Source organism: Mustela putorius, unplaced genomic scaffold (assembly GCF_011764305.1).
Source record: "Mustela putorius furo isolate JIRA1106 unplaced genomic scaffold, ASM1176430v1.1 tig00003854_pilon_pilon_pilon, whole genome shotgun sequence".
Lineage (NCBI taxonomy): Eukaryota > Metazoa > Chordata > Mammalia > Carnivora > Mustelidae > Mustela > Mustela putorius.
This window is the reverse complement of record NW_025422006.1, coordinates 1,310,402-1,323,643: the sequence shown is the minus strand read 5'-3', so window position 1 is coordinate 1,323,643 and position 13,242 is coordinate 1,310,402. Positions and strand designations below refer to the sequence as shown.

Here is a 13,242-nt window from a genome sequence, read left to right as displayed (position 1 = left end):
ATGCTGTTTGTTGCCTCTCTCGCCCTCACCTTTCCCCCACCATTCCCTGTGCTAATTTTCATCTGCGTCTGCTTGAACCACTCCTGCTCACATGTTCATCAGGTCTTGCCCTTGGCACAAAATAACGAAGCACTTTCTGGCCTAAAAATGTTAATAGAGTTTCCAGATAAGCTCTCCTTTATTCCTGGAAATACCTCATGTACTAAGAGACCATATTTCAACATGTTTTCAGCTGCTTGGGGAGAAACTGCTCCATAAGTCCAAAACATTGGTTTCGTCATTTCGCTGTTGTAGGTGCTCTAAGGGTAAAGCCTTGAAAAACCAGCTAGAATCACATAAAACAACAGACTGGAATCAAGGTAGGACCTGAAGAGTTTAGGAATGTTAGAAAGGGAACTTTCTTGACTTAGGAGGAAGCTACTACAGTGAAGCCGCGTTCCTTTCGCTCCCTGCCCTGCCGCCAGCACAGACTGGTCCAAAGCCTCCTCACCCACACTGTGTATTTACCTTGAATGCTTTTGCGCCGATGCCTGGGGAGGTGATGTTGTTTTTGCTCAGATCGAGCCTTTCCAAATTCGGCAGTCCGTTGAAGGCTCCGTCGGGAACGCTGGTGATGGCATTGCCTAGAAAACACAGCAGCTGCGGTTTAGACCCCCATGCATACGTGGGCACATACGTGTGTTCATGAACGGACATAAATAGCAAGGGAGCTCTCGCCGGAGGAGAAAGCAGTGCTCGTATGCTGACAGCATCTGGATAAGCAGCTGCAAGTGCAGAGAACCTCAGCCTGGGGCCAGAACCTCCACTCAAAGGGCTCGCTGTGCTCGTGGCCATCCTGTTTTAGGTGAATCTGCTGTGAAAACAGCTCGAGTGGGGTTCTCTGGACAATTCTGTTAGCATTATGCATTTTATAACAGAGCTTTATGTCTGGAACCTTAAATAGAAACTGATTTTCCCATGGACATGTCCTAGATCCTGAGCCAGAAATCCTGTCCTATCCCTTACCTTTCTGAAATTTCCTTCTCTAAACCAGGAGCACAGGTGGCCTCCAGATCTGGTGTTATAATTGTGTGCTTCAATCTGTACAAGTTCTTATATGCTTTCAATTTTATGGGATTTTGTTTTCACATTGGGTTAAGTGCAGTAGCTGATGATTTTAAACCCAGAACGTAAGCTCACCAGAAGCAGTGAGTACTAGAGAAACCATGTGGTGTGACTGACTGCACCACGATGGATGGAGCACGGGTCATTTGTTGTTCATGAGTTTTCTTACGGCAGAGCACCGCTGACATACCAGCTATGGCGGAGGGGACATTGCTGGGTTGTGAGCTGCTGGGCATGAGCGATTTTCCTAGGGGGTTATCTGAGTGTGGTGTCCTAGCACAGACTGGCCATCCTTAACCAAGACATCAGACTTGGTCTATCAAGTGTGTATTTATAAGGTCTTTCATTTATTATTTCTCTGGTAGTTTATTTCTGTGATTGCCCCTGAGACCCATCTGAAACCCCATTCAGATTCTCCCATCCCTGTGTCTTCTGGGCGTCCCGGGGTGTGGGTCTTGTCTTCCAGATGGATGTACACCCAGGGTCCCCACGAGCCAGCCTCACACACACACCTGGTCCTGCCATTCCTCCACTCAGAACCCCTTCAGCAGCCCCATAAAAACACAAGGAGGAGGACTGGACCATTCCATACCCCCAGAATGGCTAAAATGAGGGAAAGACAAGTGACAGGATGCAGAACCATGTCCAGCAGAAAAGCCGCAGCCACCTTTGGGAACTGGGGGGTACTTTCCAATGGAGCTAAACGCATGTTTACTCTGCCATTCAGCATTTCCACTCCTGGCTATGCACCTTAAAAAACAGAAAACTAGGTCCACACAAACCTCTGTGTATGGATATTTTTAGAACTGTAATGTATAGTGACCCCAAAGTGGAAGTGACCCAGATGGGCTCACCAGACACCTGCGGTCCATCCACGTGAGCACACCCCACTCGGTGGTGAGTAGAGGGCCAGCTCCTGATGATCACAGCACCCTGGATGGCCCTCCACAGCATCGTGGTAAGCAAAAGAAGCCCAACTAAAAGACTATGCTGTGGGACCCCACTTCGGTAACATACCGTGAACAGCCAAACCCTGAAGGCCCATCACCTCAGCAGAGACCAGGGCTGGTAGGAGGGGCACGAGGGAACATGGCGAGGGGACGGAAGGGTTCTGTATCCTGACTGTGGGCTGCTTATGCAACTGTGCGCATCTGTCAGAGCTCAGAGAACACACTAAAAATAAGTTTTACTGCATGTCAGTTATACCTCAGTAAAGCTGACTTTAGGGAAAAAGTTAGTGGGAAATCATGACTTGGTTTGGAGAAATTTGCTTTATGCCGAAACATGCTATTTCTTCTACAAAGTTTATGTATACGATTGTAGCTTGTGAAGTTAGTCTGTTTGGGATCAACTTATATTATGAAATTAAAGTATGACCTTCACAGGGCAAGGAGAGTTACTTTCACAAAACAGAACAGACGTCCACTTCTCTTACCGAAGAGCTCCAGGCTTGTTATCTCTGGTGCTGTGAGCGGTGGTATCTGTGTGAGGCCGGCGCTGATGCAGCTGATGGTCCTGTAGGACAGGGAGCACCCGCTGGGCAGAGGCGGCCTGCCTCTGGGAGGAGGGGGGACCAGGGGTCTGGAGGGCCCCCTGAACACGTCTCCTCTAAGGGTGCCGTCAAGCTCCTCCTCCTCTCCCTCCTCCTCCTCTTCCTCCTCCTCGTCCCCCTCACCCCCCTCCTCATCTTCCTCGTCCTCCTCTTCCTCCTCCCTTGCTGGATGTCTTTGTGGATGGGCCCGCCTCCCCTCTGCTCGGGGTCTCGCCTCTGCCTCTCCTCCGCTCCGCCCCTCACTGAGAGGTCTCCCCTGCTCTCCAGGTCCAGGGATCTGTTTCTTCTGCTCCCCATCTTCATTACTTCCTTCTTCATCCTCTTCAAACTGAAGTTCCTCTTTTTGCAACACTTGGTCCATTTCCACCCGACGAGGTGGCAGTTGCTTGTGAGGTAAGTTGGTAGGTTCTCTTTGTTCTGAAGAATCACCAGAAAATTCACTTCTATCACTTAATGCTGTACCACGGTAGGTTGCTGGCCGTGCAGGAAGGACACAGCAGGGGCGAGGTGTAACGTTAGTAAAAGGAAAAATCACAGTAGAGGTGAGCTTAGTAAACATTATTCCCTCCAGGTATTTGAGTGCAATTTAAATGTGGAATGCATTTTGGAATTTTTGTTTGAGTAGTTTTTAAAGTAGTTTTTATTTCTATCTTATAAGACTTATTTTAAGCAATTTTTGTTTTTTCCCGTGGCCTTAATATTTGTTTTTACTAAAATATCTTGCTACCCGGTAATAAAGAGGGAATAATATTGCCACATGACGCAGGATGGTAAGCAGTCCTATGTGAGGTTGCAATATGATGAGGTATGACCTTTATAATAGATACTGTTCAGTTACTTGGGGCTATTGATAATGTAAGAATCTGCACCATCAAACATCAAAAAGTGAAACATATTTTGCTTGTGGTAGTGAAACTGGCTTTTGTTTGCAGATTTATAATTATTTTTGTCTGATTTCCTGTCAGCCCCATAGGCCCGAAAACATCTTCTGAAATTGAGGATTATAGAAAGTTCTCTCCTTTCTCCCTCCTAGACTCTCTACTTAAATTTTTACTACTTGACCCTTACGGGGGGCTTCCTGGATTCCAATGATGCGGTTTTAAATCAGAGGCGTGCATGGCAGTGCTTCCCGTCATCCCATGGTGATAGGAGCAGAACGGCCAGCCGCGGGCCTTCACCCGTGCGGGTATTTAGCAGAAAGAGTTCTGGAAGAAGTGAGCTCTAGTGATGGCAGATTTCCTGAATCGTTGCCCTGCTTTTATTTAATACTATACCTAAATCACCCAGAAAAGGAACTCAGAAAATGTACTATTTGAAGGAATTACTTGAGATCTCAATCCAGTATATATTATAAAGTCAGTGAGTTATTTTTTCACATCCCTGGCAGAACATGCAAAAGGAAAATAGGAAAAAATTAGGGAAGGGAAGCTAAAGCTATCATATTGAAACATTTAGTCCTTCCTGTATATCCAAGTTTATTTTTCCAAAAAAACCACATTTTATTCCAAGTCCTTTGAAAAATGTCTGATAATTTCTGAATCTTGCCTGTGTATTTGCTAACATTTTTTAAAGACATAGTACCTTAGTAAAATAATGGGTAGTTTAAGCCAAAATGCTTACATTCCTAAATATTCTAAAGTTCTTCCTGGTAGGAGGCTGTTCTGGACACCCACCCTGAAACTATCCTGTGTGCATGGAAAACAGTCCTCCTTGATTGTAGACAAGAGAAAGTGTCTCTGTTCCTTCCCATCACATTATTTGCCACATGTGAATCCTTTCAGAAGGCACTGGCTAGGCCTCCCTCTCGAGAGTCAGCTGTCCCTCAGGTATGAGCCCCGTGAGAGCTGGGACGGTGACCATTCAGCAGGCCCCGTGGCATGACCTTCCCGCAGGAAGCAGTGCTCCCAAGACACAGGCACTGCTCCAGGGCCACACGCCTGCATTCCCCCAGATACCCAGAGTGGTAATGAGTGCAGGTAGGCTGGGGCATTGGGCTTTCTTCTCTGGATGCAGACTCCATCTGCCTTTGTTCATCAGAAGTTCCTTGTCTGTCTTCCTGGTCTTAACTGTGCCCACACTAAGTTGCCTTAAGGGAGCTACTCCGCCTAAGGAGCTAAGCAGAGCTCTTCCCTCGCATGACACTTGGGGACTGTTGGCTCTGCAGATCCTGCCACTCATTCTCTAAAGCGAGCGTCAGTGCACAATGTGGTCTGGTCCAAGTTTACTCATTCTGGTAGAGCTGCAGCTATGAAGCCAAGATAATTTTTTTCTGCCTCCTACCATCCATTTTCCCGAATAACTTCTATGTTTATCATCACTGTGCAAGTATTTTAAGTACCTTGATAACTAGTTTACCATAATTTAAAACTTAAGTTAGTAACAAAATAAGCAGTGGAAGTTGAAGACTAAATCACATGTGATATACTGCGTTTTGGCGAGATACTTATACCAGCGTCAGAGCAGACTGGGCAGCACTCTCCTTCGGGGGTAACTGTTTGGGGGCACATCGGAGGGCGGCACACAGTTTCATCACAAAGCACTCTTCCATTCAAGCAGAGGCAGGTAGTGCACGGCTCAGGAGACCACACAGCTCGGTTGTACATGGTCATCCCATTGACCAGACAGTGACCCTGCCTTCCTAGAAAAGAAGCAGGAGCACCGTCAGTTCCTTGTGTGGTCACAGCACCTGTGAAGGACGGTGAGCACAGCGTGAAGCCGAACTGACAGAGTCACACTAGAGTGGCATTCTGTGTGCATTCACACGCGGGGTAGATAGACCCCAGAGATGTGACCCCAGAGCAGCTTCCACATGCTCTGCTCTCAGCCTCGGAGACTGACCTCCTGGTAACTTGACTCTGAGCTGCACCTCCAGTACTCTATCTGTCGTTGTATAACAACGAACCCCAAGTCTCAGTGATGGCTTCTCTGTGCCACATGTCCAACATGGGCACACAGGGGCTGTGCTCCTGACCGTCTCAGAGACAATCAGCGGGCTTCTGCATCTCCAGGCAGGCTACCCTGAAGACCAAACCAGAGGGACAGAGGTTGCTAATCCCCCACAAGCCCTAGAAGTGTCTCATGACATTGAGCAAAGCAGATGATAGGCCATATCTAAATTCAGAAGAAACACAGCAGTGTGGGTCCGTCGGATGCCAGAGGACAGAGAGCAGGAAGGGCAGCAGTGATGAGCCCATGTCTCAGATGGGGAAGTGCAGATGGGGAAGTGCCAGACATTGCAGCTGACCCTTTCTTTAGAGTTCCTGTGTTACTGAACACTAGCTCACACGTCATCAGTGCCATACTTGTGAAGTGTTTCTGAAGTATTTCCATTTCTCTACGTGCAGGGTCACAGACATATGGGTCAGTGTGTCCACCACGGCGGCCATCACACAGCCTGCTTGGATTGGAATGTCAGAGGACAAGCTCTCCATCTGACCTAGTGTCATTTGTGATGCCTGTCCTTTGTTTGATGAGCCACTGTCCCCACGCTCCACCCTGAGATGGGCTCTCACATTCGCTCCCTCCGTACCTCCCTCCCCTCACCACCCAGCCCTACCCAGTAGTTTCTCTATGTAAACTAAATTCAGTGGCTTACTGCCACTTTTGGTTGAAAAGAATTTGGTTGAAAATAGTTAATAGCCATGTGTTCAAGGAATCATCTGAATAATTTTTCTATATCCCAGATGATCTGTCATTATAAATGAAAAAGATTATAACCTTATATGTAAATTTTCTATATTATGAATCCAGTTATTTGAAATACATGGCATAGGAAACAGACTAGAAATTAATAAACCAAAATAGCAACTATGGTTTTATAAATATAGTTGTGGGATAGCTAATTATTTTTTTATTTTCCAGTAGTTTTGTATTATAATTACATTCTGTAAAGGAAATTTTAAATTATTTCAAAACTTGTGGACTAAACCAAGAGATATAATAGAATATTGGATATTATAGTAACTTGAAAAAATATACTTAATACATATAAACTTGAAAATATAACTTTTAGTATGATATATTAATATATATGATAACTTGAAAAAATGTTTTTGGAAAATTCTCTTCCTGGAGGTTCTTTTTCTCTCCCCCTCTCTCACTGGTTTCTTACCTGGCAACACATTATAACTTGATTCTACTCCAAGAAAACTTGGAAAGGAGTCAGAGTCAGACTTCTCCTCTGTGCTGTAATCCAAGGTCAGCACAGGCACTGTTGCTGCTGGTGTGACCATGACCTGCTGGATCCCCAGCTGCCCACCAGACCTGTGGGCGGGCGAGGAGCTTTTCTTCAGTCTCCTGTAATACGCCTTCCTCCGCTGCTTCCTGGGGGTTTCTTCATTTCGTCCACAATCAGTTTGAAAAATGATAAGCAGAAGGAAACAAAGCAAACCTGCAAATCTCATACTTGCTTTTTCACCATCCAGTTTCTAAAATGAGAGGGAAACAGGATTTTGGATTTAGTGGTGCCTAATTTTTACCTTTGTGAAAATCAGTGTGTTGTTGCTGCTATGCCTCAGCAGCATCGTGGGGAAATGACGCACATAATCTGTGGGCCACATGCTGTTGTGTTCCTATCAAGTCAGAATGTAGAATTCTTCTATCAGGATCAAAGAACTTTGAATATCTTTACCTCTGGAACAGGCACGAGCCAACTTTTTCTATGAAAAACTGGACACTAAATATTCTGTTCTAGGCTTTACAGCTCACACACTGTCATGGCTACTCCACTTGACCCCTATATCATGAGGTAGACCATGTGCACAAACGGGTGTGCCGATACAGTTCACTGGACTCGGCCTCCGAGCCGTTGTTTGCTGAGCCCTCTTTAGACCACTGTGCTGTGTCCTGAGGTTACCCGGGGTCGCTCTACCTTTGTGCCAGGTCATCCTCTGACTTGGGCCGCCCACGGCCCTGTCCTCTGCTCTGCTATTTGGTTCTTCTATCCTCTGGCTTTATAACTGTCCTTGTTGGGAGGAGGGGGCAAAGCTGCACTGATAAAAATAACAGCAAACTCACATTGGTTGCAAAGACGTAGGAGTAACTCTTAACTAGCTCGCCCCAAGAGTGCAGGACCCTGCATGTTGTAAAAGTGAAAAAGGTATTGTAGGAATGAATACTCATATTCCTGGTGATAGACTACATGTGGTTGTGGCATTGTGGTCAGACGTGTTGGTCCAGGCGCTACAAAGTCAGGTAGCACAGAAAGTAAAGAAAAACCCTCCACTGGGTGATTAATTGTAGGACTTGGCTGAAGGATTTACCTAGCCACACACTTTGGCCAGTGGTTAGTTCTGTGAGGAAGGTCTGTGTGGCATTCATTGCCCCCTAAGCTGAGAACCTGTGTCTCCCCCTTCGCCCCTGCTGGGCATCTCTCCTCTGTTCTTCACCCAGGTTGCGTTGCTGTCAGTACCCAAGATGGAGCCAGGGTGTGTGGAGGAGAATCTGAAACCTCAGGGAGGCCAAGGACCCAGGATCATGGGCAAAATGGCAGCTTGCTTGGTGAGGAGATTTACCCCACTCCTCCTACCTGCCTTGGTCACCTCTGTCAGTCAGAACAAAACTGATATATTTTAGAAAGCATCACCCTAGCAGGAATGGTAAAGGTTTAAGGTGATGCTATGTACAGAGATTAAAATTCCAAGCTACAAAAGGAGGGATTTTGAAAGGTCAAAGGGCCAAAAACATGGCCATAGACCCTGAACCTGGCAATCTTGCTGGGATCTTGAGAAATAGACAAGAGACCCTGTAAGCTTTGGGTTCAGCCTTTCTTTCTGCATCAAATAAAGTGCTCTATTGACTTCAGACGCTGATATATTACAAGTCTGCTTCAAAATCTTTGGGCTGGTAGGAGCCCCAAAGGGCATCTGAGACGAGGCCCTCCTGGTGCCACAGTGCCTACCGCCTCAGTGTGTAGGCACTGGAGGTGATCGGTGCCAGTCTAGCCAAATACTGTGACTTCTGTCAGCACAAACATACCATGGCTGTAGCAAGCACAGGGTTGCCACCATAGGTCTTTGCCTAAGTATAGATGTCACAGACCTGTGTTTTACATTCTTCCATATGTGCATCACCAGAGGTGAGCACTCTTTGTGGGGTTGCCGTCCCTGTGTGGCTGACATTCCTTCCAGTTATACAGTTAGTGACCAGCGTGGCTCCGAGAAGCAGCGACACCTGGAGAAGCTGGAAGTTAGTTCATGGTCACTTCATAGAGAACCTGTCAGCCATCATAGCAGTTTTGTGACAAAACTCAAATCTGACTTCTGCTCCTAGCCAAAATGGAGTAACAGGAGACCCCACCTGATCTAACTTAAAATTAGGACAAAAACATGAAGCTGCATTTTTTAAACCTTAGGTGTGAAATAGCACAGGACATTGATTCCTTGGGCAGGGGTTTGGGCGTGGGTCCAAGGTGAGCCCTAAGACTGATCTCACACACAGCCTGAGGCAGTTCTTTTCCATGCTGCAACTCCGGGAGGGGATCCTGCCAGAGCCCTGGTTCCCTGAGTTGAAAATCCCTTGGGATTCCAGGGAGGTGAGAATTTGCAGAGCATAGAGAAGGAGAGCTGCCCTGGAGAAGCCTTCCAGAAACCTCAGGTCTTCGGCTGAGTCCTGATTATTAGCATGTCTGTGTGAGTGAACTTCTTGACACTGCAGGAAGAACTACTGGAAGAACTACTGTAAAGGACAAAAGGGAAAGTCCCTGAGTTTATAAAAGGCTGGCCAGAGTCCGGGTGCCTGCCAATCAGATGGGGAAACCTGCACTTCGCAGGGCATCAGGCAGAGCCTTCAAAAGGGCCCTGGCACAGCAAGGGAAACAGCCCTCCCTTCCCCAGACTAATGGCTGCTCTGGTCCTTTTTAACAAAACTGAACAGCAAGCATCTCTGAAGGAGCAAACCATGTGCCATCGTGTGACCATGTTCCAGAGCACCCAGCAGGCGGTTGGGAGTCTGGTGAAAACATAGCAGGCACACAGAAGTGCAGAAGGAGTCCGTAAAGATTGTGTTCATATACTAACAGTGTACTTTGGGGTGTAGAATTAAAATGTATGAGAAGAGAAGCATAAAGGAGGAAGGAGAAAATGTGTGTACATACTGTTGTAAGGTTCTTTGCTATGAAGTGGAATAGCATCACTCGAAGACCAGATTTAGTCAGTTGAAGATGCATGCCTGAAGCCCTCAGATAACCACTAAGCAAAAAAAGTTACAGCAAATAAGGCAATAAAAGAGATCGAATGGAATAATAAAAATAATCCAAAACATATGTATATAAATCTCATTAAGTGTAAATTGGTTAAATGCCACAGTGAAAAAGCAGAGATTGCCACGTTAGATTTTTTAAATTTATTTACTTATTTGACAGAGAGCACAAGCAGGGGGAGTGGCAGACAGGATGAGGGAGAAGCAGACTTCCCAGCGAGCAGGGATCATGACCTGGGCTGAAGGCAGGTACTTAGCCAACTGAGCCACCCAGGCACCCCCAGATTAGATATTTTAAAAAGCACAACCCAACTATTTGCTGCCTGTGAGAAACTCATGGTAAATATAAAGATGCAAATGGGTTAAAATTAAAAGGATGGGAAATTTTGTATCATGGTAACACTAAACGAAAGAAAAGCAGAGTGTCTATATTAACATAAGATGAAATAGATAAGATAGAGAAGCGTATCGCCAAGCATGAAGAGAGCCGCTGTGTAATGGTGCAGGGGTCTGCTCTTCACGAAGACAAAATAATCTCAAACCTTTACACACTGACTAATACAGCTTCCAAACAGCATAAAGGAACAAATGGAACTGCAAGAATAAACCTACAGTCATCATCTCCAATTTCTGCTCTCTCGTCTCAGGTACTGATTTTAGAAATAGATTGTAGCTTAAAACACTGAGATGGGATGCCTGAGTGGCTCAGTCGGTTGGGCAGCCAACTTGTGATTTCAACTGAGGTCATGATCTCAGGGTTGTGAGATCAAGCCCCATGTCATGTTCCATGCTGAGACAGAGTCTGCTTGAGATTCTCTCTCTCTCTCCATCTGCCTGTCCCTCCTGCTTGCACTCTCTCTGTCTCTCTCTAAAAAAGCCAAAAACAGGAATAATGAGATACCACTACACATCTCTTAGAATGGCCAAAATCAAAAACACTGACAACAAACACCAAATGCCAAGAAGGATATGGAGCAGCAGAGCTCACATTCATGGCTGGAGGGAATGCAGACTGGCTCACAGCCACTTTGGAAGATAGCATGGCAGTTTCTTAGAAACCAAACACACTGTTACCATGTAACCCAGTGATCATGCTCCTTAATATTTACCCAAGGGAGTTGATAACACACAAAGTCCTGCACACTGATGTTTACAGCAAACTTGGAAGCAACCAAGATGTTCAGTAGGTGGATGGATAAGCAATGGTCTGTCCATGGAAGGGAATACTACTCAGCACTAAAAAGAAATGGGCTACTAGGCCATGAAAAGACATGGAAGAAATAAATGCTCATCACTAAATGAAAGAAGCCAGCCTGAAAAGGCTAATACTCTAATATTCCAACTCTCACATTCTGGAAAAGGCAACACTGTGGAGACAGTAAAAAGATCAGTTGCTGCCAGGGATTGGTCCTGGGTGGTGGAGGTGGGGTGGGTGTAGTGAGTAGATAGGGCTCAGGGGATTTTTAGGGCAGTGACAATACTGTGCTTAATCCTGTAATGATGGATCCCTATCATTTCACATGCCCAAATCCATAGAGTATATACCACCAAGAGTGAACCGTAGTGTGAATTACGGACTTGGTGATAGTGACGTGTCAATGTAGTTTTGTCAGTTGTAACTTACTGTGAACCTAAACCTGATAATTGTCATGTATAACTTACCGCTAACACTGTGCTTAATTTTGAAATACAATGTTTTCCCCTTAAGTTTGGGAACAATGAAAGGATGTCTGGCCTCACCACTTCGAGTCAACATTTTATTGGATGTTCTAGTCAGTATGGTAATGTAAGACCAAGAAACAAAATGCATCCAGACTGGAATAGAAATTGATGTATATAAAATCCATATACAAAAATCAAGATTTCTATATACTAACAGCAATAAGAAAGTTGAGTTAAAAATGCGACACTGCTTATAAAGGCATAAAAATAGTGGAATATTTAAAGATACTTCTGACTAAAGAGGCACAAGATTATGTCCCTGAAAACTGTGAAGTATTGCTGAGGTGAATGGAAAAAGAACTATGTAGGGGATATGTACAGTGGGTATAGGTCAGATGACTCAGGTTTAAATTCTCAGTTTTGTAAAGTTAACCTATAGATTTGTCACAAAGCTGGTCAAAATTCCAGCAGGAGTTTGCATTTTCTACAAATGGAATCATGTCTATATCCTTTCACATAAGACTTCTTTATTCAACATAATTATTTTGAGATTTACCCACTGTTATTGCTATGTATCCAGACAGTGGTATTCCACTGTCTGGATATATCACAATCGGTTTATCCACTAACATGCTGCTAGACATTTGGACGGCTCCCGTTTTTTGTCTAGCACAAAGCAAGCTGCCGTGAACACACACACGTGTCTGTGTGCGGATATGCGTTTTCATTTCTCTTGGGCGACCAGCAACAGAATGGCTGGGTAAATGGTAGGTGGACACTGAGCTTCTGCAGAAACTGCCAGACCACTTTCCAGAAGTGTTTGTGTGGTTTTGCACTACCAACAACATTGTCTGAGAACTCTAGTCACTCCCACACTTGTCAGCACTTGCCATGGCCCATCTTTCTAATTTCAGCCACGCCAGTTGATGTGTACTGCTAGCTCACGGAGGTTTTCGTCTGCGTTTCCCTAATGACTCATGATTTTGAACTCATCTCACTGCTTATTTGCCATTTCTGTATCATCTTAGGTGATGTGTGTTCAAAACTTTGGGCTGCTAAAAACTGTGTTTTCTTTTCATGATTGAATTTAAGACCTCTTTATTCTTGATACAAGTCCTTTCTTGACTATATTACTTCTCAGACATTTTTCCCAGTATGTGGCATTTTTCTCTTGTTAACAGTGTCTTCTGAAGAGAAAAAGCTTTCAATTTTGATGAAGTCCAGTTGAAAGAAAAATTATTTCTATTGCTATACTTAAGTAGTCTTTGTTCATTCCAAGGTCACCAGAATTTTTTCCCTTTGTTTTCTTCTACAAGTTTTACATTTTCTGCTCTTATAGTTATCTACGATCGATTTTCTGTGTTGTACATGACTACACACTTATTCCAGTTCCGTGTGCTAAAAAGATCACCCTTCCTACATTAGATCGCTCTGGTACCACTGCTGAAAACCAGCTGCCCATGCGGGTTTGGTCTCCTTCTGAAGCCTCTATTCTGTCCCACTGATAACTCGTCCGTCTCAACACCAGCACCACACTGTCCTTACTCCCCCGCCTTTTTAGTAAGTGTTGACATCGGTAGTGCTAGTCCTCCAGACTTGTTCCTCTCTCTTCCAAAGTTGCTTTGGCTATTCCAGGCTCTTTACATTTCCATAGAAATTTTAGAATCACCATTAAAAAAAAAAAAAAAAAAGCCTGCTGGAATTTTGACCAGCTTTGTGACAAATCT

At 45.0% G+C, this 13,242-nt stretch overlaps 2 protein-coding genes across 3 annotated transcripts in view; one reads left to right on the top strand and one right to left on the bottom strand.

The window, feature by feature from the left end:
* The window catches only part of LOC101689077 (centromere protein P), a 227,042-nt gene that overhangs the window by 164,671 nt on the left and 49,129 nt on the right, over nucleotides 1-13,242 (top strand). The gene's annotated exons all lie outside the window — the stretch shown is intronic.
* The window catches only part of ECM2 (extracellular matrix protein 2), a 33,159-nt gene that overhangs the window by 11,597 nt on the left and 8,320 nt on the right, over nucleotides 1-13,242 (bottom strand). The window contains exons 2-5 of one of the 2 annotated variants that reach the window (XM_004766153.3): nucleotides 6,768-7,083; nucleotides 5,106-5,294; nucleotides 2,540-3,073; nucleotides 508-623 (exon numbers count right to left, since the gene is read on the bottom strand). In XM_004766153.3, coding sequence (XP_004766210.1) covers nucleotides 508-623; nucleotides 2,540-3,073; nucleotides 5,106-5,294; nucleotides 6,768-7,059 — 1,131 coding nt within the window. In that variant the 5' untranslated portion in view covers nucleotides 7,060-7,083. Of the gene's footprint in view, nucleotides 1-507; nucleotides 624-2,539; nucleotides 3,131-5,105; nucleotides 5,295-6,767; nucleotides 7,084-13,242 lie in introns of both variants that reach the window. The other variant, XM_004766152.3, reaches the window with a different exon arrangement.